The sequence below is a fragment of the Dama dama genome, chromosome 15 (assembly GCF_033118175.1).
Source record: "Dama dama isolate Ldn47 chromosome 15, ASM3311817v1, whole genome shotgun sequence".
Lineage (NCBI taxonomy): Eukaryota > Metazoa > Chordata > Mammalia > Artiodactyla > Cervidae > Dama > Dama dama.
Window position 1 is genome coordinate 15,729,289 of NC_083695.1, and position 25,679 is coordinate 15,754,967.

General features: G+C 41.4%; 1 protein-coding gene and 1 pseudogene across 1 annotated transcript in view; one reads left to right on the forward strand and one right to left on the reverse strand.

Moving 5' to 3' along the window:
• NUP133 (nucleoporin 133) overlaps positions 1-19,975 on the reverse strand; it is a 53,490-nt gene extending 33,515 nt beyond the window's left edge. Inside the window, exons 1-10 of the mRNA XM_061161523.1 lie at positions 19,678-19,975; positions 17,480-17,598; positions 12,844-12,947; positions 11,625-11,732; positions 9,641-9,775; positions 8,845-9,015; positions 7,037-7,192; positions 6,655-6,725; positions 2,643-2,790; positions 563-710 (exon numbers count right to left, since the gene is read on the reverse strand). Coding sequence (XP_061017506.1) covers positions 563-710; positions 2,643-2,790; positions 6,655-6,725; positions 7,037-7,192; positions 8,845-9,015; positions 9,641-9,775; positions 11,625-11,732; positions 12,844-12,947; positions 17,480-17,598; positions 19,678-19,859 — 1,342 coding nt within the window. The 5' untranslated portion in view covers positions 19,860-19,975. The remainder of the gene's footprint in view (positions 1-562; positions 711-2,642; positions 2,791-6,654; positions 6,726-7,036; positions 7,193-8,844; positions 9,016-9,640; positions 9,776-11,624; positions 11,733-12,843; positions 12,948-17,479; positions 17,599-19,677) is intronic.
• LOC133070560 (sodium/potassium-transporting ATPase subunit beta-3-like) lies at positions 15,413-16,225 on the forward strand (annotated as a pseudogene).
• Positions 19,976-25,679: the final 5,704 nt, after the last annotated feature.

A 25,679-nucleotide genomic window follows, 5' to 3' on the forward strand; every position in this document is an offset into this window, starting at 1 on the left:
TCACCGAGTGAGCCAGCGGCAGGGCAAGGAAAAGGTCTAAGCTTGCCTGCAGCCGTAACAGCATCCCCCCCAGCCAGTCAAGGCTCTGGGGCTGGGGCCAGACCATCAAGGAGCCATGCTGCTGCTCACCTCGATTTTGTCCTCTGCCCCTTCAGATAAATACTATCTGCTTGTTTTTCCCCACTCATGGTTGGCTCCCCCCGCCCCCCGCCACAGCCCCCTTGCATGAGTCCAGTGCCTGGGACTCTTCTCACTCAGGGGTCTGAACAAACTTGTTTAAAGAATATCAACTCAGAATAAGTCACTCTTACTGACCAGGAAGAAGCAATTACTTCTCTAAGCATCAGTTCTTTCCTTCTTGGCCTCTTCTGGGGAAAATGCTACTATTTTCTGTCTATAGTAAAACTCGGCTCTACCACCCCCCCAGTTTCTCAGCTACTGTAGGTATGGTGCTGAATTATCACAAGTATCATGCTTGAAGCAAAGCTTATGGGAAGAGAACAAAAACTTCTCAGAATGACCAATGAGTTCCTGATCCTAGTTTCTAAAACCGATCACCCACCTTGCACATTAAAAACAATCTTCTCCTGAGGGAGAGAAAACTTCCCAGTCCCCGTGGAGCACATGTAGATGGCGCTTTCAGTGTACAGGCAGGCAGTCTGGTTTGAAAAGTTTGGGACCATCAACCGACATACAGTCAAGGCTTCAGACTGAAAATTAAAGGTTAAATTTAATAAGAATGGAAACAAAAAATACTTTTGTATGACTTCATAATTCACACTTTTGTACACTATCTCATAAAAATGACAAAGTAATTCACTGATTATCCTTGTGAAAATTACCTGACATGATTTACAAAACATGACAGACATAAGTTTATAAACATCAATTAGAGAAATCATTTGCTGAGTTGCAAATAACTAGCAAAGTTTGAAAATGTTTCCATGGTGCTAAGATTTCATCTAAAAAGCCTATTAACAAACATGAGAAAGAAAATAAAATTAGTTCATTATTTTAGAATTTAGACATACTTTTAAAACAACCCCTGATAAATATTGCCTCTTTCTTCACTGTCCAGATATCAAGCACAAGAAAACTGAGTTAATTCGTTCATATATGAAATTAGAAACAGAAATAGAAATAAGACTTAGTAAGTCATAAAATTAGCAAAAGCTCAAAAGGATACTTTGTTTATTAAAAGAATTTTACAAATATAAAAGTGGAATTCCATGATTTTTTAATTCTCATATTGTCTTCTTTATCCCTTTTGCATTGTCTGAAAAAATTTTTAACACTGAGTGTACTTTTCTTATATAATCAGAACACATAAGGTTTATTTCTGTTTGAAATGAAAGATCAAATTAAGATTTCCTTACAGTACTGTTATGCAAATTGTATTAAGAATAAGTTCAAAAGAATTAAATACTATACAAGGTTAAATGAAGTTGACCTTGTGTAGGCCTCTCCTAAATAACAGCAGTTATTAAACAATGTTAAATTGCTATCAAGAAGCTTAAAATTAGACAGCTTGTCTTTTTAAAAAATTTACTTGTTTTTAATTGGAGGATGAATGCTTTACAATATTGTATTGGATTCTGCCATATATCAACATGAATCAGTCAGAGGTATACATATGCCCCCTCCCTCCCACCTCTCAGCCAATCCCACCCCTTTAGGCTATCTCAGAGCATTTGCGTTCCCTGTGTATGCAGCAAATTCCCACTGACTACCTGATTTTACATATGGTAATGTATATGCTTTAATGCTATTCTTTCATTTCGTTACCCAGCCCCGTCCTGTCCCCTCATGTCCACAACTCTTGCCTTTTAACTATTCACATGAATTTTGATAAATATATAATGCGGTTACCTACAAATATAACTGTATTTGAGCAAAAAGAGGATTTTTCTGTAATACACAGCACTCAAAACCGAAGTCCAATTCCCATCAAGTTTCTTCCTATTTTTCACTCTGCAGTTCATTGTCAATATTTTCTTTCTACTCAGTAATACAGAAATGAAAATCCCATCACAGAGCTATTGTAGGAGCAACATGCTGCTGTCAAGGGCTCCCACCCTCACTTCTCTTTAGCTAAGGCTGAACAGAGGAATGAGTATGAGATGGCAAACAGAATGCAATGCCTAAAAACTAGCTATTTAAAATGTATTTCTGGGAACTCCCTGGTGTCCAGTGTGGACTAGGACTCTGCTTTAACTGCTGAGGGCCCGAGTTCAATCTATGGTCAGGGGACTAAAACCCTGCAAGCGGCACAGCATGGCTATTAACAATACATAAATAAAGGGATTTTATTTTAGAAAATGTATTTACATTTGACAGCACCAGGTTTTAGTTGGGGCATGTGGGATCTTTTATTACAGCATGCAAACTCTCAGTTGCGGGATGAGGGATCTAGTTCCCTGACCAGGGATTGAACCCGGGCCCCCTGCATTGGGAGCACAGAGTCTTAGCCACTGGACCACCAAGAAAGTTGCCCAATAAAGAGATTTTTTAAAAATTAAATTAAACATATTTCTAAGCCTTACAGATGAATATCTCAAAGAATCTGACCTCGCAACTGTTAGGGAGAAAAAACTCAGCAAGTTACTGTCACTGATCATTTAGCTTATAAACAGAAATCTTACCTGAAAAGGTGGGTTATACTGAGTGACTTCCACAGTCACTGAATCTGACATTTGGTAGCCATTATCTTCTACTGTTATCAGAGAGTAATAGACAAGGCAGGGGCTGTCGGCCAGGTGCCATGCTGCTGCCAAAATTAGGAGCCCATCACTAATCAATGAAAAAGAAAGATATACTGCATCTTTGGAAAACAGTTTGGCAATTTCTTAAAGAGATAAACATGCATTTACCATATGACCTAGCAAGCCCAGTCCTAGGTATTTACCTAAGAGAAATAAAAACTTATCTTCACACAAAAACCTGTGTACAAATGTTTATAGTGACTTTATTCATAATTGCCTAAAAATGGAAACAACTCAGTATCCCTTCAACTGCTGAATAAACAAATCCTGGTAAAGCTACTCAGCGGTAAAAAGGAAGGAACCACTGAATGAATATTAAATTCATTATGCTAAGTGAAAGAAACCAGAATCCAAAGGCTTTATACTGTATGATGCCATCTACACTATAGGGACAGAAAAGACATCAATGGTTGCCAGGAGCTGGAAGTGAAGGAAGGGGTTGAAAAAAGAGTGTGTGCATACATACTCAGTCCTATTTGACTCTTTGTGACCCTACAGACTATAGCCCATCAGGTTCCTCTGTTCATGGGACTTTCCAGGCAAGAATACTGCAGTGGCTTGCCATTTCCTCCTCCAGGGGATCTTCCCAACTCAGGGATCAAACCTGTGTCTCCTGCATCTCCTGCACTGGCAGGTGGATTTTTTTTTTTTTTTTTTTTTTTAAACCAGTGAGCCACCCAGAAAGCCCCTGACAAAGGAGTACAAAGGAATTTTCGGAGTGATAGAATTGTTCTGTATCTTGATTGTGGTTGTAGTTAAATGACTATGCACTCGTCAAAACTCACCAAATTATACACTAAAAAGGGTACAAAATATTTACTGTATGTAAAATATAACTCAATAAATCTGACTTAAAAGACCAACAAATCATCAAACATAGGGATTAGCAAAGTGCAGCTCTCAGGTCAAACTGACCACAGGTGAGTTTCTGTAAATGAATCTGTCCTGCAATACGGCCATGCCCACTTGTCTGTGTGCTGTCTATGGATGCTTTAATACTACCACTGGTAGAGTAAAGAGCTGCAATGAAGACCACATGGTCCCTAAAGCCTAAAAATATAGTTTTGGACCCTTTACAGAAAAGGTTGCTAACCCCTGATCTAATATGCTTTTTAAAGTTTACTTTTGTACAGAAGAAAAACATTTTGGTTTTATCTTTAATAACCAATCATAGAATTGCTACTGTATATTCAAGCTGCTGTATGTGAAAACAAACTTTTTTCCATCTTAAAAATGTATGTGGTCCTCTTAAATCTATCAAAGTTGTTGCCCCCAACACACAAAAAAAATTAAGTGGTCTCTAACCACAACTCCTAAACATTTAGTAGCATTTTTATCAACTTTCATTCAAGTTTCAGAAATATTAACAGGATGACAAGCACTCTCTACTGACAACTAAAAATAATAAAGCAAGCTACTGACTAGAGGACATGCACCTCAAATCCAGCAGTCCTGATACAGCTCTCATTTTCCTTCTCCACTGTTTCCTTTCCCCAGCTCTTATCACTTCTACCTGAATTCCCTCGAAAACTTCAAGGACACTGGTCCAAATGGGAACATACCGGCAGTGACCTAAACAGCTCCTGGGTGAGAGCTAAGCAGGCAATGAGTGAGGCCCCAGAGAACACAGTAGGGAGGCACAGACGGCCATGCTGTGGTGAGTCAACTGAAGTTACTCCACAGACTGGACTGCCGTGGGGTGAGAGGTGCCAATGAGGCCCAGAGACACGGCTAATAAAGAATTCCTCAGGAAATGGTGCTTAGATCAGCTTCATTTGACATCTTCACCAAAAAAAAAATCTTCATGATTAAAATAACATGAAGCTATTTTGGGTAGTAAAGATGATAGAAAGATAATTAATTTTGCAAATCAGTAAAAACTTGAACAGTTGATCAAGGAAGAGCAACAAGCACCAGGGAGACACATGCTTCTGAAACAGAAGACACCTGTCCAGACATGGAACAGTCTACAAGGATCAGTGGAACTTGAGGATACAGAGTGATGAGCGGATCGTTTGGAGCACTGGCGGGAGGGGCCAAGGAGGAGGATAAGAGCTGCATCTCACCGGCCCCACAAGAATCAAGTCCTGCTGGCACGGCAGCATTCTGGGTCTGCTTCAGCACAGCAAGTCCTAAGCATGCGTCTCTGTGCTCAACCTATATCTCCATTCTGAAAATTACATGTGAAAAAATGTCACATCCTCTTCCCCACAGTTGGCTGCATCCTGACACCAGTTCTAAACTTATGATGGAGGTCCAGTAAAGATAAATTAAAACAAGATACACTGTATTTAATTAAACTGTTTTTGGAAATTAATCATATACATTATTTTTACTTCTTTGATACTTTACATACAAATTTTTCAGAAATTATAAAGAAGGATCCTGACAAGTCTCAACAATCCACGAGAGAAAAATTAAACAGCAGAACTGCAAGCCAAGAAACAAGTAGAACTGTTCTACTAAACTACTCTAAAACACATAAAAATTATCCTAACTTCCAGTAAGCTGTGTTTTAAAGAATTACAAATCATATGTTTGCACTCATTATAAACTCTATCACAGAAGCCCTATTATAAATGGCTTTTCAGTTCTATATGACCATAATACTAAAGCTAAACAACAATATGGGATTAAGTAGCTCTATCAGACTAACTTGAGATCTTAAGCACCACTAAGAGCATTGGTTCTTTTTTTTTTTTTTTTCCATTTATTTTTATTAGTTGGAGGCTAATTACTTTACAATATTGAAGTGGGTTTTGTCATACATTGACATGAATCAGCCATGGAGTTACATGTATTCCCCATCCCGAGCCCCCCTCCTACCTCCCTCTCCACCCGATTCCTCTGGGTCTTCCCAGTGCACCAGGCCCGAGCACTTGTCTCATGCATCCCACCTGGGCTGGTGATCTGTTTCACTATAGATAATATACATGTTTCGATGCTGTTCTTTCGAAACATCCCACCCTCGCCTTCTCCCACTGAGTCCAAAAGTCTGTTCTGTACATCTGTGTCTCTTTTTCTGTTTTGCATATAGGGTTATCATTACCATCTTTCTAAATTCCATATATATGTGTTAGTAAGGAGCACTGGTTCTAAGAGGAAATTAACTCTGAGTGACTCAGTCATAAACCATGACTGAGTTCTAACTTGTACTTTGAGTTCTAACTTCTAACTTTGCCAGGACAAAACCTCATGCATCCTTCCTTGATTTAATACAGCCACAAACTCAGGCTGAAGCTCCTTCAGCAACAAAAAAAGGACTGGAGAAGAGCCCCTAGAATCTCCACTGAGTAAGCAAAGACAACAGCATAGCGCACACCCAGCAGCAGGGCAGGCAGCTCTCGGACGCTCCGGCCATGCGAGCAGAACAGATGATCCCTAACAAGGGCAGACAGCTAATGGGACACGCAGCAGAAGGCCGAAAACTGCCCACACTTCTGAAATGAATTAGCACTGCCAGACAGAACAAAGCAATTCAGGAAGGTGGATTAATAGAAGATTAGGGTTAGAGACGGAGAAGGCAATGGCACCCCACTCCAGTACTCTTGTCTGGAAAATCCCATGGACGGAGGAGCCTGGAGGGCTGCAGTCCATGGGGTCGCTAAGAATCGGACACGACTGAGTGACTTCACTTTCACTTTATTGCATTGGAGAAGGAAATGGCAACCCACTCCAGTGTTCTTGCCTGAAGAATCCCAGGGACGGGGGAGCCTGGTGGGCTGCCATCTATGGGGTCTCACAGAGTTGGACATGACTGAAGCGACTTAGCAGCAGCAGCAGGGTTAGAAACATCAGAAGAACAGATAGCAAGGGTGCTTATTATTCTATAAAAAACATCAGTTTTTTCCAAACAACTACCTATGTTCTTCATGACAAATGAATTGCTTACCAGTTTTGCTTTAAATCCAAATACCGAATGTTGACCCCTTCTTTAATAGCTTCATAGTTACTTTCAGATCCCTACATGAAAATATCAACAATGTAAGCTCCTTCAGTATAGGAATCATTTCTTTTCACCTTTATATACCCCGCACCTACTAAACTGCCTCATCCACAGTAAGTTAAACTTAATGAATGAATAATGTATGCATTTAAAAAATTAAGTAAACCAGCGAGTCCCAATACTTGTAAAGATTGAATACTCCATCTCTGCTTATCTGACGGCTAAAACTTGGTGTATTACACTGAAATGTGTTCTAATAAATACAACTAAAGGAATTAGCAATCTTATATAAATAAAAATGACAGAGATGAATGTTACTGTTCCTTACCCAGATAGCGTCAATAATGTTTTCCTTCAGGACTCTATTTATATCCCAGCTATGTGCTTGTTTTTCTGAAGAATCATCTAATTCCCATTTACTGATGTTTGAACTTGTCAGGCTATAAAAGCTCGATCGCTCTCTATCCCAAAGGACACTTGAAAGCTGTATGGGGAGGAGAGAAAAAGTTTATCGATTATTAAATTCTAACGTCAACGATGATTTTTCTGAAATTAAAAAATCATATATTTTATAGTTATTTGATTAGTAATTCTAGCAGAATTCTTCATTTAGGATTCAAGGGAAGAAGTGATCCTGAAATAGACCTTGAGAGTAAGGAGGATTTTCACAGGCAGAAGGCCCAGGAAGAGCAGAGTAGGGAGGCAGGAAAGTCAGAGGCTCTTTAGAGAACAAAACACAGTCCTGCTAAACTGGAATGTGGATTATAGCTAAGAAAGAAGCAAAACTAAGGTTCATACACAGCACAGTCTTGAATGTGAGTTTGTAAACCAAGTAAGCTAAGGAGATAGTATCAATAGCTTGTGAGCACAAGAGCTGTGTTACAGGAGAAGGAATCTGGAGGGGTGTGTGTAGTTCCACACGGTTATATCACTTCATCTTCCTTGCTTCTGAAGAACACATCTAACCCAACTTAAAAATTGCATATACATGACTGCTGAACTAAAACCCTAATTGTCTCCACTGGTCCGGTCACCATGACTCAAATCTAGAGAACCTGGCAAATAATCTGCTCCCTAAAGAGGGAGACACACACAGACACAACCAGGACTTTATACCTGGGTCTCTGAAAGAAGCGACAGTGCCATTAGAAATTGACAGCTCAAAAGAAAAATGAGATTTGTAAGCCAGTAGGAGAGAAGAGAACATGAGCAATTCTTTTCTAAACATGCTAAGGTTTCGGTTCAAAGAGCACTTGAGGAAGCAGATAATGAGAGCAGCCTGAAATCAGAGGGAAGAGCACAGTCTGACAAAGGATGTGCAGTGTTTAACACGGCCAATGCACAGCACGGGATCTCTCCTCAGCGTCACGTGGCAGGCTGGGTACAAGGGGAGTCTGGGGGAGAACGGACAATGTGTATGTACGGCTGAGTCCCTTTACTGTCCACCTGAAACCACAGCAATGTTACTCAGCTGTCCTCCTGTAAAATACAATGCTTAAAAAAGTCGGGGGCGGGGCCACGTGCTCTCAGTTCACACAGATGTGGGCATGCATCTGCCGCTGAGCAGTTTTCAACTTCGGGCAGCTTTAGTAGTCTCACTGAGGCCATTTCCTCATTTATTTAACACAAAATGGACATGAAGCTCCATACACTACAGATGACAATAACAACAGGAGGTGACACACACAGGGCAGCTGGAGAGCAGGTGCCCCACATGTCAGTTCCCAGCATCTTCACCCACCATTCCAGAGCCTGGGGCAGAGCCCAGCAGCCACAGATCTGAGCCATCCACACAGACAGCTGGAGGCGCGGGGGTGGAAAGCACACTTTTGGTTACGTCTAGAAAGCAAAACTAATCCTTAAACACATTTATAATTTTACATCCTAGTTTTAACTAAAAAAATGAACTTATAAGATAATCTATAAAAGTTAATAATCAATGTTACAGAGGATGCAAGAGGGTTAGTATGGACTCATCTGATCATCATAATAAAAATGCTTCATTGATAGATCAAAGTTTTCATCTCATGTACACCACTGTTCATACAGTGGCAACGCTAACTTCATAGGAGTCTGCCCAATTACTGATTTCACTAAGAAACAAGCTAGTAAAACAAAGTTACTGTATCAACTTACAATGAGATCACTACTAGGAGATAAAATTCCCAAAAGAGAAGAAACCTTCCGACCAATTCCTGAAAGCACGCCTTGTCCTTGAGGCAGGATATGCTGATGAATTTTTCCTATACTTTCAGGTATCAGGCGGATTAGTTGGCCCCCCGATGAGGATAAAATAAAACTTCCTCCCTGTGAACAAACGTTGTGAAATTAGTTCAGTTAAGCATTTAAGACTAAGAAAAGAAAATGAACACAACTCACTTTGATACACTTTAAGGGAAATCATCTGTACCTCAACATAAATCTAAAAGAATAAAAAACGAACAGTGCTACTTTTTAAAAATCATTTATTTATGAATCTATTCACTTAATACTACACAGAAAAACTTCGTAGCCATTTTTTTATTTGCATGTTTGCCTTTTTTTAAATTCTGATTTTTAAGTTATAGGTTCACATTGTGTAGGTTCAACAAATCAAGAATCAGATTTTATTTCTTTGGTAAACCAGGAGAACATGTATTAGCAAACCATTCCTCCTCTAAGTTGCTGAATCACTCTCTAAATATGTTTCTGACAGAAACAAATACCACTGGCTCTGTGCTCCACTGACACATCAGAGTCCTGCAAGAAGGGCTTCCCTCGGTCTAAGTGCTCAAATCCTAGATCCTCACATTCTTTCCTTGCCTCTTTTTTGATCTCCTCCCACCCCTACCTGTATGATCTGCTCAAAATCACAAATTTTTAGTCATTCAAACCTGATTTCCAAGCCAAATGACAGTTCTCCAATACATATAAAAGAATATCCATTGTATACCTGTACTGCTGTTAGGAAACTGTAGGTCTTATCGCCTCCCAGATCTATGAACGTCTCTGTGTAGGTGTCTTCACTAGCAAGGCTTGGCCAGTAGCGGACAGATCCTTCTCTGGTGGCAACCATGACAGCAACAGCCTCGAAACAAGATCATAACACTCAGCAAACACAAGAAAAGGAGCCCAAGGCGGTAGTCTGGCGACACTGACATAAGAAACCAGGGCAATGTGCTACTGATTAACAGAAATCAGGGGAAAAAATTCCTTTTTTCCATATTTAAAAAATTATCATACAGTAAAACTGACATTTTCTCCTTTTTATAATTCTATGAATTTTTATACCCTGGTTTCTCTTCAGATCATACAAAATGTTTTGCTTTTTACAGTCCTATGAAATTTAAAACACGTGGTGGATCAGATGGTAAAGGATCTACCTGCAATGTGGGAAACCCAAGTTCAATCCCTGGGTTGGGAAGATCCCCTGGAGAAGGGAATGGCAACCCACTCCAGTATTCTTGCCTGGAGAATCCCATGGACAGAGGAGCCTGGCGGCTACAGTCCATGGGGTCACAAAGAGTCAGATATAACTAAGTGATTAAAACTTTCACTTTTAGACTCAAGTCCCACCACAATAGGGATATAGGAGAGTACAGCAGCACCAAAGCTCCGTAACATTTTCCCTTTGGTCATACCCTCCCCTACCCTCACCTCGGCAATCCCTATTTCCATCATTATAATTCTGTCTTTCTGAGAACGCCAAACAAACAAAATCATATAGAAAAGAACCTTTTGACAATGGTTTATCTCGTTTAGCACAATGCCTTTGAGATTCACCCATGTTGTTTCATGGATCAATAGCTCATGTCTTTTTCCTGCTGAGCAGTATTTCATCCTGTGGAAGAATCAGTTTATTTATCCATTCACTTGCTAAAGGATATTCAGATTGTTTCCACCTTTGGCTATCATAAATAAAGGTGTTATGACATTAGTGTATTGTGTGTGTGTCTGTATGGGTATGTGAACATAAGCTTTAGTTTCTCTAAAACAAACAGCCAGGAATGGAATTGTTGGGTCATATGGCAAGGGCACTTGAACTTTCTAAGAAAGTGAAAATCAGTGGCTGCACCATTCTACATGCCTGTCAGCAATGTATGAGGTTCCAGTTGCTCCACATCCTTACCAGCAGGTGGCAGTGTCAGTGCTTTTAATTTCAGCCATCGTAGTAACAGTGACCTGGTATCTCACATATTTGCATTCCCCTAATGGCTAACGATGTGAATGTCTCTTCACGGCTTGACATCCTTATATTCTCTTTGGTAAAGTGTTCAAGTCCTACGCCTTACTTTTTAAATTGGGTTGTTTTCTTACTAAGTTTTGAGAGTTCATTTTATGTTCTGGATACAAGTCTTTTATTGGATGTTTGATTTATAGTATTTCCTACCAATCTGTAGCTCTCTCTTCATTTTCTTCTCAGGGTCTTTGGCAGAGCCAAGTTTTAAATTTTGATTAAGTCTGATTTATCTATTTTTCTTCTTTTATGAGTCACATTTTTGGTGATTTCTAAGAACTCTTCAACTAACCCCATGTCATGATGATTTTTTTTCCTATTTTCTTCTAAAAGTTTTTAGTTTTACAATTTACATTTAGACCTATGGTCCACTGGGGGTTCATCTTTACATGAGGTTTAGGAGGAATTTTTTTTTCTTCCTAAAGATGGGCGATGATTCCAACACCATTTATTGAGAAGACCATCCTCACGTCACTGAGTTTCTTCTGCACCCGTCAGAGCTCAGTGCACCATCTCTGTGCGGGTCTGTAGTGTACACTGTTCTGTCCCACTGCCCCGTGTGTCTACCTCTGCCGTTACCATCCTGTCTTGATTCCTGCAGCTTTAAAGCTATGGTTCAAAACCCAGCTCGGTGATCCCCCAACTTAAGAACTCCCTTATCTTAAAAAAATGTGCTTCAGTAAGCATTTAAGTCACCCACCTGCGTGGAATGTGCTTCGCCAGAGGTCGTGGAGTAAGAGAGAGCCACCAAGTTGGCAGTCCAGTGGAAGTCACTAGGTGGCAGCTGAAGTTCTTTGCAAACAGATAACTATAAAACAAATCCAAACAAAAAATTTTTCATTTCAAATCCAATTTTTGAACATGCACCTGACTTCACTTCTCTGCATACTTTAGATTCTAATTCACTGCTAGAAATACTATTCTAGAAATACTTTCTTCTCACATCTTTTTGATCAGGCTTCCATCAACATTTTCACTCATTTTAAAACAAAATATTTTAAAAGAGATAGAATCAGGAAAACTTAGCAGCTAGACCAGACCCGTAACACAAACTACTCCAATCTCTTCCTAGACCAAAAAAAAAGTCTATTGGTTGAAAGAGCTGTGTAGACTTCCTATGGAATTTTCCCAGTCTAATCTTGTGTTGAGTTGACATTTAAAATTGGCATGACTAGAGTATGTATTCCAAGTCGCCTAGAAAATATTTCTAAGATTCAGCCAGAATCAGGCTTCCTCTGCTAACTCAGGATGCCCACCACAGGACCTCTCCTTCACCTGTGCTCCTAACCACAGTCATGGTCTCCTAGACAGCAGGTGTACAGAGGCCAGTAGGCACAAAGAGTTTAGGGAAGCTGGAGCCTCAGTCCCAGTGGGCACGAGTATTGCAAGAGAGGATGCCTGATCTGGAGTGGACAGAAAGAGGCTGCTGAGAGTACAGCAGCGAACATCAAATTAAAGTCCCCATGTGAGAAGCTGACAATGAAGAGTTAAATTAGCATTATAAAAACTGGTATAATTTTTTCCTATTTTCTTACACATGGTTCGGTAGATTCAGTGCAACACATTCCGATCCTCTTAGAGACTTAGTTCACTAGCTAATGTGGATGGATTTAGTCTTAGACTTCACTGTGCAGAGGGACTAGCATGGCATTCATTAAAAATGCCAATGTCTCTAGCTTTATTACATGTAAATAAAATATATCTTGTTTAAAATCATGATAAGGAGAGAAACCTTTTTCCCAATACACAAATGTGCATTCATGCTTGGTATTTCATATCACTATAAAAATGCAAATCTATAATGCTTGAGTCAATTGAAATTACAGATTTCCAACAACTCTAAAAAGTTAGGGTAAAAATTAAAAGTCAATTAGGAATCTCCTCCTCTCTCTCCCTCCAGCTCTTTAAAGAATCATTACCTTAGTGATAGGGGACAGAGCAATCTTCCAAATAATGAGTTTCTCTTTGCAGACCAGACAAGCCCATCCACCTTCATCTATGTGAACAGTCAGCTGATCATCAACTAAAGAAAAAAACAAGGTATGCAATGAATCTTACAGTATGAATTAAAACTGAGAAAATGTCTCATATCAAAATCCTCCTCACTGCCATACTCTTCACCCAAAAAAGTAACCACCACACATACAAGATTAACTCACAACAAAAAATACTCTTGAATAATTCAAGAGTTCTTAATATCCAAAATAAGAGATCCATTTAATTTTGACAACCACTCTTATAAATATATTGAAAGATAAAAACTATGTTCTGGTCTTAGGTTTAATATTTCTTATTTTTTGTTACAAACTTATCTCACTTTTTATAATATTTAGTAACATTCATAATTTTATTTTGATAAAGCAACACAAATAATAAACCCCCTCATTAAATACATAAAACATTTCAAGGAAAAATCATGTTCCTGCAAAAGAACAAGATTTTCAAACAAGAGCTCTTTGAATGTGATGAATTACTTTATTATATGCTAACCTAAAGGGCTTAGGTTTCCTCAGCTTCACCTGTTGCTTCAGTTATTTGCAGTCCACTGGGGCCTGAGATATTACATGGAAAAGTCTGGAAATAACACTTCCAAGTTTGTGATGAAACCTTGCAGTGTCCCGCTGTCCTGATGGGGATGTGAATCATTCCTTTGTCCAGTGTACGGACGCTGTGCCCATCACCCATCCATTACCCACTTAGTAGAAGTCTAAGTTATCAGAGCAACTGTCTTGGTGTTGCAGTCCTTCTGTTCAAGTAACCTTGTTTTACTAAACGAGGCCACAAAGCAGAGAGAAGTGATGCAGCACTGTGGATATTCTCTTACTGTGCCTAACTGACAAATTAAACTTAATCACAGGCAGGCATGTATAGGAAAAACATAGTATATACAGGGTTCAGTGCTATTCTGTTTCAGCCAACCCCTGGGGCTCCTGGAATGTCTGCCTGTGGCTAAGGGAAGACTACTCTATTGCTGCTCTAAGTGTTGCTGCTAAACCTGTGTAAATGCATTAACAGCCCTAGAAATTTAATCAATACGAGCTTTGCTCTTCATTTGAAGACAGGGTAGAGGGGCAAAATAAAAGGCACCAATAAAGTACAAGCTGAAATATAAATATCAAATCATACCTAGGTTGAGTGTGGGCTTTTTGCTGAACTGGAATACCTGACTGGTACTTTCTTTCCCTAAAAGAACTGTGGCAGCTTCAAATTCTCCACTGGTGAACCCTTGAGGACCCTGACTCAGTACACCAACTGACTAGGGCTTGGAAATTTCCATGTGAGGATGAGATCGTCTCAAGTTTACATAGTCTTCAGTTTTCACATCCTGATTTCTAGAAAGTCTCTCCTCTGAGTCTGTGTACTATTTGCTATTAACATGATCTGATGACACGAACCAGGAGTGTGTCAAAGGCTTAAATGCAATTTAAACTGAAATTTTTAGAAAGGAAAAAAATATATATATTTAAACCAGGAACAATGCATGACAGAGGTTAGTAGAAGTTTAGTTGTCTGAAAATAACTGTACCTGAAGCTCCCATGGACTTACTGGTAAAATGTGCTAGTTCAAGTTGATGAGAAATATTCCTTTTTATGGAATGGAGTACTTTAAACTTTTTTGACTGTCATTCACAGTATGAAATACATTTTATAGCATGATGTAGTCATACACAATTTAAATAAAACAAAATGAGATACACTCTGACATTCTGAATCTACTTTACTTCATTTTTTAAAAAAATGCTGGTCATGAACCACTAAAGTGATTTCAGTCACTACCTGCAGTTTGAAAAACACTGTTCCAGGAAATCAAAGGATGCTCTGAACTTTGCCCTTAGAGTCACCCCAACTTCTCATCTTTAATGGCATCTTTCTGAAGCGCGTGTTGACCACAGCTTCCACACTTCCACTCTAATTCTCTACCAGTGGGGCATCCCTGGTGGTCCATTGGTTAAGAATCTGCCTTGCAATGTAAGGACACAGGTTCCATCCCTGGTTCTGGAAGATCCCACATGCTGCAGGGCAACTGAGCCCATGGGTCACCTCTTTGACTGCACTCTGGAGCTCATGCTCCACAACTACTGAAGCTAGCGTGCCCTAGAGCTTGTGCTCTGCAATAAGAGAGGCCACTGCAATGAGAAGCCCATGCACTTCAACTAGAGAGTAGCCTCTGCTCGCTGCTAAAGAAAGCCTGGGAGCAGCAATGAAGACCCAGCACGGCCAAAAATAAACAAGTGTTTTAAAATAAATGAAAATAATAATTTTCTGCCAAGAGAATCTTCCAATGGTGCACAAAACTGATAACATAAATTTGGCCGGCGCGGCAGCCCAGCCCGGCACGGTGCAGAGCAGTCGGCCTGAGTGCTCAGCACAGCGAGGAGGGTCCCTTGGACACACTGCCTTCTGCTGCTGCTCAAACCAGGACAAACCTCCGCCCTTCTTGCCTCTTCTACCTCCGTGCCACCACTCCTCGTGCGGTCAGAACACACCATGACAGAGACAGACAAGAAGTCCTTCAAACAGAGTCTGGCCAAGTGGAAGGTCTTTATCTACAACCTGACCACCAGAGAGTTACTGGGGTGCACTGCTAAGAGCTTGGGTTTGATCTTGCTCTTCCACCTACTCTTTTATGGGTTCCTGGCTGCACTCTCTTCATTCATAATGTGGGCTATACTTCAGACTCTGAACAATGAGATTCCAAAAGATCATGACCAGATTCCAAGTTCAGGACTTAAATGGTTTTTCCAAAACTAGTGATGGTATTGGATTTTCATTCAGCATGTCTAATCCAGAGTCCTATAAAAGGTACACTGATGACCTTAAGAAACTTCTAAAGCCATATGGCTTAGAAGAACAGAATCTCACAGAATGTAACAATGGAAATTTTTCTGAGCCGAGAGGTCCAGATTATACTGCATGTCAGTTTCCTTTTGCCTTACTTGAAGCATGCAGAGGTGTGGATGATGCCAAGTTTGGCCACAACACAGGAAACCTTTGTACTCTTGTGAAAATGAACAGAATGATTATATTAAAGCCTCAATGAGAACCAAGGATAGAATGTATTGCAAAGAATGAAAGCCCAGCAGTTCTATCAACTTACCTTCCCAGTGGAAAGATAGATATAAAATATTTTTCATGTTACAGGAAAAAACTGCATGGGAGTGATCTACAGCCACTAGGTGAGCTATCTCTAGTTCATCTTTGGTAATAAGGATGACATAAAAGAAGTTAACAGTTGAGTGCCAGATTGATGGATCACCCAACCTAAAAACCCAGAATGATCATGACAACTTTTCAAGATGAGTTGCATTCAAGATCACCATACATGCATAGTAGGAGTTGGGATATCTCCACAGGGTAAATGCTGTGTTGTCGTCTTTATTCCGTATCAGCCAGACCTGCCATTCCAGAATCATCCAGACTACCCTGGAGAAAGGTGGAGTGGTACATGACCCTGGAGTACCAACACCATGTTCTTCCGATCACGGTATTCCACGCCCTTCAAAGTAACTTGCCTGTTGCCTCTGCTGCCTTCTGAATCATGTACAATCACCAGATAGGGGCTGCACCAGATAGGGGCTGTGAACACCTGATTCTGAACATGTAGGACAAGGGTCTTGTCCAATTCTTATGTGGTTTAATTGCCAAGTGTCTAATGCTTAAAGTGCTGAGCTATATAAATATTTTATAGGTTTAACACTGGTTAACTGTCATATTTTGATGCCACCAAAGTTTTAGGGGATAAAATGGTAACTGACCAACATCAAATGACTTTACAGCTATAAGAAAATTGGTGGGTGGAAAAGTTCTTATGTGAGAAGGAAAAGGGAAAATAAAAATGAGCATGAAAGGTTAAAAAAAAAAATTATGCATACAGCTTCTGGGGTACTACACAGATCCAAAATGGAGGTAAGACTTCATTGTATTGCATTATTAAACCCAATAATGTAAGGCAGTAGTTTTTGGATTTTTTTAAAAAGCTAAACTTCATATATACTCAAACAACTTTTGAAATTGGACTGAGTTTTGCATACACAGTATATACAACCATAAATACTTCATTGTGCTAAAATGAGCTCATTCTGCTTCCCATATTTGTTATATTTCTCAAACACAATGAAAAACCAAGTAAGTCACCTATTTCTCCCCAAGGAAGTGAAGGTACACCAGTGAAGTACAGTGAAAGTCACTCAGTCATGTCTGATCTTTGCGACCCCACAGACTATACAGTGCATGGAATTCTCCAGGCCAGAATACTGGAGTGGGTGGCTGTTCATTTCTCCAGGGAATCTCCCCAACCCAGGGATTGACCCATGTCTCCTGCATTGCAGGCAGATTCTTTACCAGCAAAGCCACAAGGGAAGCCCAAGAATACTGGAGTGGGTAGCCTATCCCTTCTCCAGCAGATGTTCCCAACTCAGGAATCAAACCGGGGTCTCCTGCATTACAGATGGATTCTTTACCAGCCTGGCAAGAGAAAGCACAAATTTCTATCTTCATGCCAGACCTAGGCTTCATTTGAATTGCTAATAGAGACAAATGAAAAATGACACCCACCTTCAGTCAATGTTAAGGCTTCAATGACTTTAACAGGGAGAGAAGATCCAAATGTTTTCACATCATAATTCACAGACTCAGTTATGGAATGGTGTGGTAATATTCGCGTAGGTGTTCCTCTAAAGAAATGAGACCATATTATTTTACTCATAGCTTAAAATTTTTCCATTATTCATTATAATGTTATATATATTTTTTCACAATGAAGAGAAAATCTTTGATAAACAAGAAGAAAGATGAAGCTTAACAGTGAAAAACTCTGGCTCATGTATACTGTGTAAATGTATTTTTCATTAAAAAAAAACTAACAGAATCTGGCTTTGATTCTCATGCTTCAGTAATTAGATGCATGATCTAGTCACTTAAACTCTTCATAATTCTGCTTCCTTAACTGTGAAATAAGAAGGTTGGACTATATCAGTGTTTTTCAAATTATAGGTCACTTTGAGGGTTTCTCAAATTTGAGGGTTTCTCAAATTTGAGGGTTTCTCACTCAACATTTTTGAAAAACAAAATACAGAGTACAGTTTATCATATTCTATGGTCAAAAAAGTTTTACAGACATTGGGTTACATTATCTTTACGTTCTCATCAAATCTAGAAATATAATATTTTACCAGAAATACAATCAAAATCAAGAAATTAAGTAGGGTCATGAGTATCTGCTGTTACCTCTTCTTCAATAACAGATACAGCAGTAGAGATTATATTTCCTTCTCACCTTCTTCTTAATATTCAGAAAAAGTATAAATATATCAATATGAAAGTTATTCTCTTATAGGATTCTCTTATCATTAAATGAGTGCACATACAGAGTGGTTGACAGCATTATTTCTGACTGAATATAACAAAGGTTTTTCTTTGAGCTGATCACCAAAAGAAGAAATTAAGATAAAAAGATGAAAACAAAGTATGACTTTTATTCACTGACTTTTGTCAAAAGGAGCAGAAAACAATCACAAGATCACCATTTGAAGAGCACTTTACAAATTGCAAAAGTCAAGAAATACAAGGTATTCTTTAAAAATCATTTCTCCTTTAAAATATTGCAATTTTCTATACATAAATTTTAAATATAAGTTCAAGATTCAATATTACCATTTTCTTACAGAGGCAAATTCATTTTGATAGATGAATTCAAAGGGAACCACTGAAGAAACATACGTGCTTCTTTTCTAGATTAACTATGAAAGGGGAGATGCAGAGCATGGTCTCACAAGTGACGTGCACTGGTGTGCCACACTTTTATTTGGTAACATAACAACTATTCTTTTTTTTTTTTTTTCATAACAACTATTCTTATTTCGTTGCTTATGGAAAGTCTCTTCCCTATTAATTTAGCTGCAGGGTTAACCTCTGTAGCTAAAATCCCTTTAATTATCAATCAGCAGATGTTAACAGGGAGTTAGTATGTTAGGCAAATATAATGATTCTACAGGGTTGAGGTCTTCATTGCCACCATCACTTTACATCTGCATCGTGGTATTTCATTTTTACTCCTTTGGCAGGCTCAGATTAGGTTCATTACTGCCATTCCGCAGATGAAGAGATCATGTGTGACCTACACTAGATTACAGGGGTAATAGGAACAAGGCAGGTAACCACGTGATTCTAATCACCAGATTAGAATTCAACACCTCTGTTGTTGTTGTTTAGCTGCTAAGTCGTGCTCGACTCTTTGCAACCCCATGGACTGTAGCCCCCCCACGCTCCTCGGTCCATGGAATTTTCCAGGCAAGAAAACTGGAGTGGGTTGCCATTTCCTCTCCGGGGGATCTTCCTGACTCAGGGATCGAACTCGCGTCTCCGCGTGGCAGGCAGACTCTCTCCCACTGAGCCACCTGGGAAGCCCCCTTTCCCCTCTCAGTTCAGTTCAGTTCAGTCTCTCAGTCGTACCCGACTCTTTGCCACCCCGATGGACTGCAGCACGCCAGGCTTCCCTCCATCACCAACTCCCGGAGCTTACTCTACCTCTACACAAAGGTAAATCCATGCAAAGTGTGTGAAGCACACACTTTGTGATTAATTCAGTTGATGAATTAATCAAAGCGAGGCTGAAATAATCACACGCAAGGGTGCAAGGGTGACGGATGTCTATTTTCCCAACACTCTGGCGTCCCTCGCTTCCCCTGGTTCCGTGGCTTCTGGAGGGCCGTGAGTCTGTGAGTCGCCGAACCCAACCCCGGATGACCACTCACCGCGAGCTCAGGGAGCTCCGACGGCCGGCCGGAGAGAAGAGCACGGGGGAGCTGACAGAAGACCCCAGAGTCAGACCCTTCCTGCTGGTCGCCCGGGGCGTGGAGCCCGGCCCGACTCCACCCAGGGGGCCTCTTCGAGTCCCGGTCCCCGGGGTCCGCGGAGAGGAGACTGCCGGGAACATGACCGAAAGGAGAGGCAACAGACAGCGCACGTTCCAGCCGTGGGGATGGAGTGCAGCCCGCGCGCGGAGCTCCAACACCTGATGGGCGGGAGGGCGCGCGATTAAGACGTCAAAGAGCAGCGCCAGGCTGTGTGGTGCGCTGTGTTGACGTCCAAGCTCTGCGCGAGCCTCAAGGCACGGTCGAGACCTCAAGAAAAATTGGGAGGTAGGGTGCGCTGTGGTGACGGAGGTGCAGCGCTGAGTCTCGAGGCTTGGCCGGGCCGGCAGGAGAAACCGGAATGGGGCGCGCTTTGATGACGTAAAGGAGAACGCCGAGCCGTGGGGGCGTGGTGGAAGCTGCGGACCCTCGAAGTTGAGAGGGAACCTGAGCTAGAGACCCTGGAGCGGAACAGTGGAGGGGAGTCCAGAGTTTCCAGGGAAGTGAAACTGGAAAAGCACGGGCTCTTCTCCGGTCTGGAGGGTGGGACTGCCCCTCCAGCAGCTGAAACGCAAAGCCCCGGCACGCTGGTCCTTCCTGAACCTCTTGGGAAGTGAAGAGAGTTCATTCCCTGGTCCAAAATAAGGGACCTGTGAAGTCTCTCATTCGTGTCCGACTCTGCGACCCCATGGACTGTAGCCTACCAAGCTCCCCAGCCCATGGAATTTTCCAGGCAAGAGTACTGGAGTGGGTTGCCATTTCTTTCTCCAGGGGATCTTCCCAGTCCAGGGATCGAACCCGGGTCTCCCGCACTACAGGCAGACGCTTTAAAACTGTAAAGCTGACACTGGTTTCACATTCAGTGTTATAGATGTTATTCCCTAGATTTGTCATTTCTCCTTCATGCTAGTGACATAGCAAGTTTATCTCTTGCAGGTCCTGATCAAAAACCATAGGCTTCTGACAGCCCTAGTGGACCGCTTTCCACCTGGATGCCCTGCTCGTGCCTCACAGTCTACTCATTAAAAGCTGAATTCAGGTTTTCTTTAGGACTCCTGTTTCACTACCATCTCTGGCCCGTTGGATAAAATTGGTTAGTTGGCCAGTGGAAAAAGAAGAGCTCTATCCTAGATTCATCCTTCTCGGTTTCCTCCACTGTAACACCTGGGACACTGTACTCCTGAGCATCTCTAGTAGAAAGCACAGCTGCATTGCCTTTGCTCTGGTTAAAGTGCTCACACTTCCCTCTTTTTTAGCCTTTTGCCTTCTTTTGGGTCTTCTTGCCTCTGGATGGTCTTCAACACGATCCTTCCACACTACAGCTGATAAGTGGAATATTGCCTGCCATATAAGTAAACAAAGGATGTCATAGTCATCAGTGATTGCTGCCACCATGTGAGCTGGTGAGCCCTGAGGAAACTCAGGCTATGAAAACACAGGATACTGACCCCCCAGCTAGCTGAGGTGCGTATTGAATGATAATTTCAGTAAGCCCAGCCTTTTGCATCATTCCATACTATGTGACTTGACATGGAGTCCAGATGTTGGAGGATGGTGAATTCATTCATTCATTCTGGATTTATTGACTACCTTCCATGTGCCAGCCTGTATACTAAGTGCTATGTTTTCTAACTGTAAACAAAGCAGACATGGGCCCTGCCCTTATGGAGATCACAGGCCAATGAGAAAGACAGGTCCTGAATAAATGAACACAGATTTATTTACACAACCACGAGTTGATATGTGTACAATGAAAGAAAAGAGGAGGGTGTCTGACAGAATGACTGGGTGTCTGACAGAATGACTGGGTATCTGACTTTGGAGGAAGATCTACAAAGGCCTCTGAGAGAAAAGGACATCTCTGCTGAGACGTGCCCTCAGCCAGGCAAAAAAAGAGGAAGAATATTTGAAGCAGTGGATCCTCTGGCAAGGACCGGAAGCAGCAAAGAGCCTGGTACATTCCAGGATCTTTAGACAAACAAACCAATGACAAGTGACTAAAAGTGGAGGAATCTGGAGAAATGAGGGCCCAGGAAGGGCCTTACTATCAAACAAGATCCTAAAGGAAACAGATAGCATTCTCAAGCTGGATAGAGAACTTAATAAAGGATTGTTAGAGATTGTATAGAGCCCTGAGGCTCTAAGAACAAATGGGTCAAGAAAAGAAGGGGTCACCAGGCCATGGCTGTGGATCAGGAGACACAACCAACTCAAGGCCACCCAGAAGGAGGGAACGGCTGGGAATGGAAGTGCCCTGACCTCAGTGTGAGGAGGCCAGAATGTGAAGGAGGAGAACGTGAGGACTGTCCTCTTGGTGGGAGGGCCCACCTCCTGGAGGAAATAGTGGAGAAGGCGAGTAGAACAGAAGATGTGCAGCACATATGCCTTGGGGAAGCCACCCAGGTACTTGTTTACCCCTCCCTAGTGCTGTCATGGGGAAGGCAATGGCACCCTACTCTGGTACTCTTGCCTGGAAAATCCCATGGACAGAGGAGCCTGGTAGGCTGCAGTCCATGTGGTCGCTAAGAATTGGACACCACTGAGCGACTTCACTTTCACTTTTCACTTTCATGCACTGGAGAATGAAATGGCAACCCACTCCAGTGCTCTTGCCTGGAGAATCCAGGGACGGTGGAACCTGGTGGGCTGCCGTCTTTGGGGTTTCACAGAGTCAGACACGACTGAAGTGACTTAGCAGCAGCAGCAGCAGTGCTGCCATTTCCCTATTTATCTTTTCACCTCTTTTTATCTAGTGTAGCCAGTTTAGAAGTCCAGAAGGAAGAATGGTGTAGTGCAAAGGCCTCTCCAGCCTAAGCATCGCCTGGAGGGCTGGTTAAGCTGGATAGCTGAGCCCCACCTCGGTGTCTGACTCATTGGGCTGAGGGCTGAGAATCTGCATTTCTAACATTTGCATTCCTAGGTGTTATGGAGACGTCTGTCTTGGGAGTTTTTTTCTGGTCTTAGGAAATTTTGGTAACTACTGTGTGGTAATTAAGAGGGCTTCCCTGGTTGCCCAGTGGTAAAGAATCCACCCACCTGTCAATGCAGGAGACTCTGGTTTGATCCCTGGGTTGGGAAGATCCCCTGGAGAAGGAAATAGCAACCCACTCCAGCCTGGGAAATCCCATGGACAGATGAGCCTGGCGGGCCACAGTCCATGGGGTCACAAAAGAGTTGGATACAATTTAGTGACTAAACAACGAAAACAACAGTAATTGAGAGAATGCATAGACTCTGGAATTAAATGAGGCTTGTTTCAAATCCCCACCTTTTCTCTCTACTATCTGTGTCACCTTTTTGAGTCTCTGTTAAGTTGCTAGTAAACTAGAAAAATCAAATAGGGTACACTTTTAGAAATTTGAAAAAAATATAACAAAGATAGACAGGCAGCATTGTTTATGACAGCAGAGAATATAGAAAGATAAATCTAACAATAGATTTGTAATATACTAACATTGAGAATGCTATAGGTTAAAAAACACATGTGGTTGTGTGTAATGAATACTTAAAAATGTAGGGAAACATTGTCATCAAATGTAAAAACAGGTTGGTTAAAAATTAATATGTCCAATGTAAGTCCATTTTTGTTTTATTAAAATAAAAAGAAAAATCCCTCACAAGTGCAGTATGTGTATGTGTATGAGATGCTCAACCTACATGTGCCTTCCTCTGTCCAGCTTCCTAAAATGCAGCTTTTTCAGTGAGGACCAAACTGATTGATGTAGAACTCATTACTGCAGTCATCAATAGGAAAGCAGCCAGGATTATTTCCTGCAGATGTGGTAGGATTGTCAGAATTCTATTTTCAGCGACACAGTAATTATGATCCTCTTCAAATGGGAAGGCAGGGGCACAGTGACGAACTTATCGTGGATATTATCCAGGGCTCAGTGGTAAAAAATCACCTGCAATGCAGGAGCAAAGGAGCCATGGGTTTGATCCCTGGGTGGGGAGGATTCCCTGGAGGAGGACATGGCAGCCCGTCCCAGTACTCTTGCCTGGAGAATCCCACGGACAGAGAAGCCTGGCAGGCTACAGTTCACAGGGTCACAAAGAGTTGGACACGACTGAGCATGCATGCACACAATCATTTCCAAGGCTTCCCTTTAGTCTCATCTAGTGGCAAGGGAATTTTTTGAAATAACTCTAAATTTCAGCATAGTTTAAACATCCTTCAAGCAGTGAAGAACATGTGTTGTTATCACCAGTTCTGGGGGCTGCAAACTCTTTCTGTCAAGGGACAGAGAGGAAGAGTCCCTGGCTTGCAGCCTGTTGCCAAGTAAGTGTGGCTGCGTCCCAATAAAACAACTTATGAACACTGAAATTTGAATTTCATGTAACTTTCAAGTGTTATGAACTTTTTTTTTCTTTTTATTATCTTTTGTTGTTGTTGTTATGAACTTTTAAAAACCATTTAAAACTGTAAAAACCCTCGTTAGCTTCGCAGGCCACACAAAATAGGTAAGACGTTGCAACTGTAGACCACCAGTACCAATTTCCTGAGGAAGGCCCAGCCAGCACTAGCACAGAGCTGAACAGAACAGAAGATGCTCCAGAAATGTTTATTGAATGAGTTGAATGGAGATTACCAGCTAAGCTCGACGATGCTTCAGATGTAAAAACATAGAAAAACACCCCCAAACAAACATTTACAATGCAGTTTCCACAAACTTCTTTCACTAATATACTTAATGTTTTGTGACACATTTGTTTTCATTTATTTTCTAACAGCTTTGGCATTTTTATGGAGAAATGGAGCTTAAATGGAGTTCCTCAGTGGAGCCCTACTTTATAAAGGTTCAAATACAGGGCATAGCCTATCATGGTTTAATTTGTGATTATTTCATGGGAACCAGCAAGGTCCAAGGTTAGAGACATTGCAGAGAGGAGCCTGGATGAGCAGACAACAAAGCACTTGGTCCATTAATGTGATGTTTTATCTTCACACGGAGGTTTTCACACAATTTAAGCTTTCTTTCTGCCATCTTTATACTGCCTACATGAGTTACATGTCCTTCAGTGGCTCCTCATGCACACACAATGAGAACTGTTTCCCAAGTGGTGGTGATGGCCCCTATGTCAGCCCTGCCCATTTTTCTGGCATCTTCCTGTATGCAGCATCAAGGCTGGCTGCATCAATGCAGAACTTGCCTGTGCTTCCGTCCTCAACTGTGAACAGGGATCGCTATTTATTTAAATTACAGGGTTGTCCAAGTAACCACTGTGGTAACGTGCAGTCTGGAAACAAAGAGTGGCACAAATTCTGTGTTAGCTAAGTGTCACAGAGGTGTTGTTACTGTTTTCTTGTCATTAATTCTTTTATATACCTGACAGCTCCTTCTACACTGGAAGCTTCTAGAGGGCAGACACCACACCTCACTCATCTAGCACCAGTTCTACAGCACAGTTCCTTGTCTGATATGTGGCAGGAGATGCTCCCTTACTGTGCTGAAGCAACTGAACAATGTTTATAAATAACAAGTGAGCACATTCAAAGCCTTAGATTATGGGCTTCTCTGGTGGTGCAGTGGGTAAGAATCTGCCTGTGAATGCAGAGGACACTTTCGATCTCTGGTCTGGGAAGATCCCACATACCAAGGGGCAGCTAAGCCCGTGTACCACAACTGCTGAGCCCACAGGGTCAGCCCGTGAGAAGCCCCAAAACCAGACCAGAGAGTAGCTCCCCCCGTGCAACTACAGAAAGCCCATGCACATTGACCGAAGCCCAGCACAGCCAAAAATAAGTAAGCAAAATTTTTAAAACAGATTAGAATGAAAGGAATGGAACTTATAATTACTCCCACTTTCCTATGTTTGTAATGTTTTTTTAGTCTTGAATCTTTATAAATTCTAGTAAGAAACTGAATGTAATAAAAAGTTTTACAAGAAATGACAAACACAGA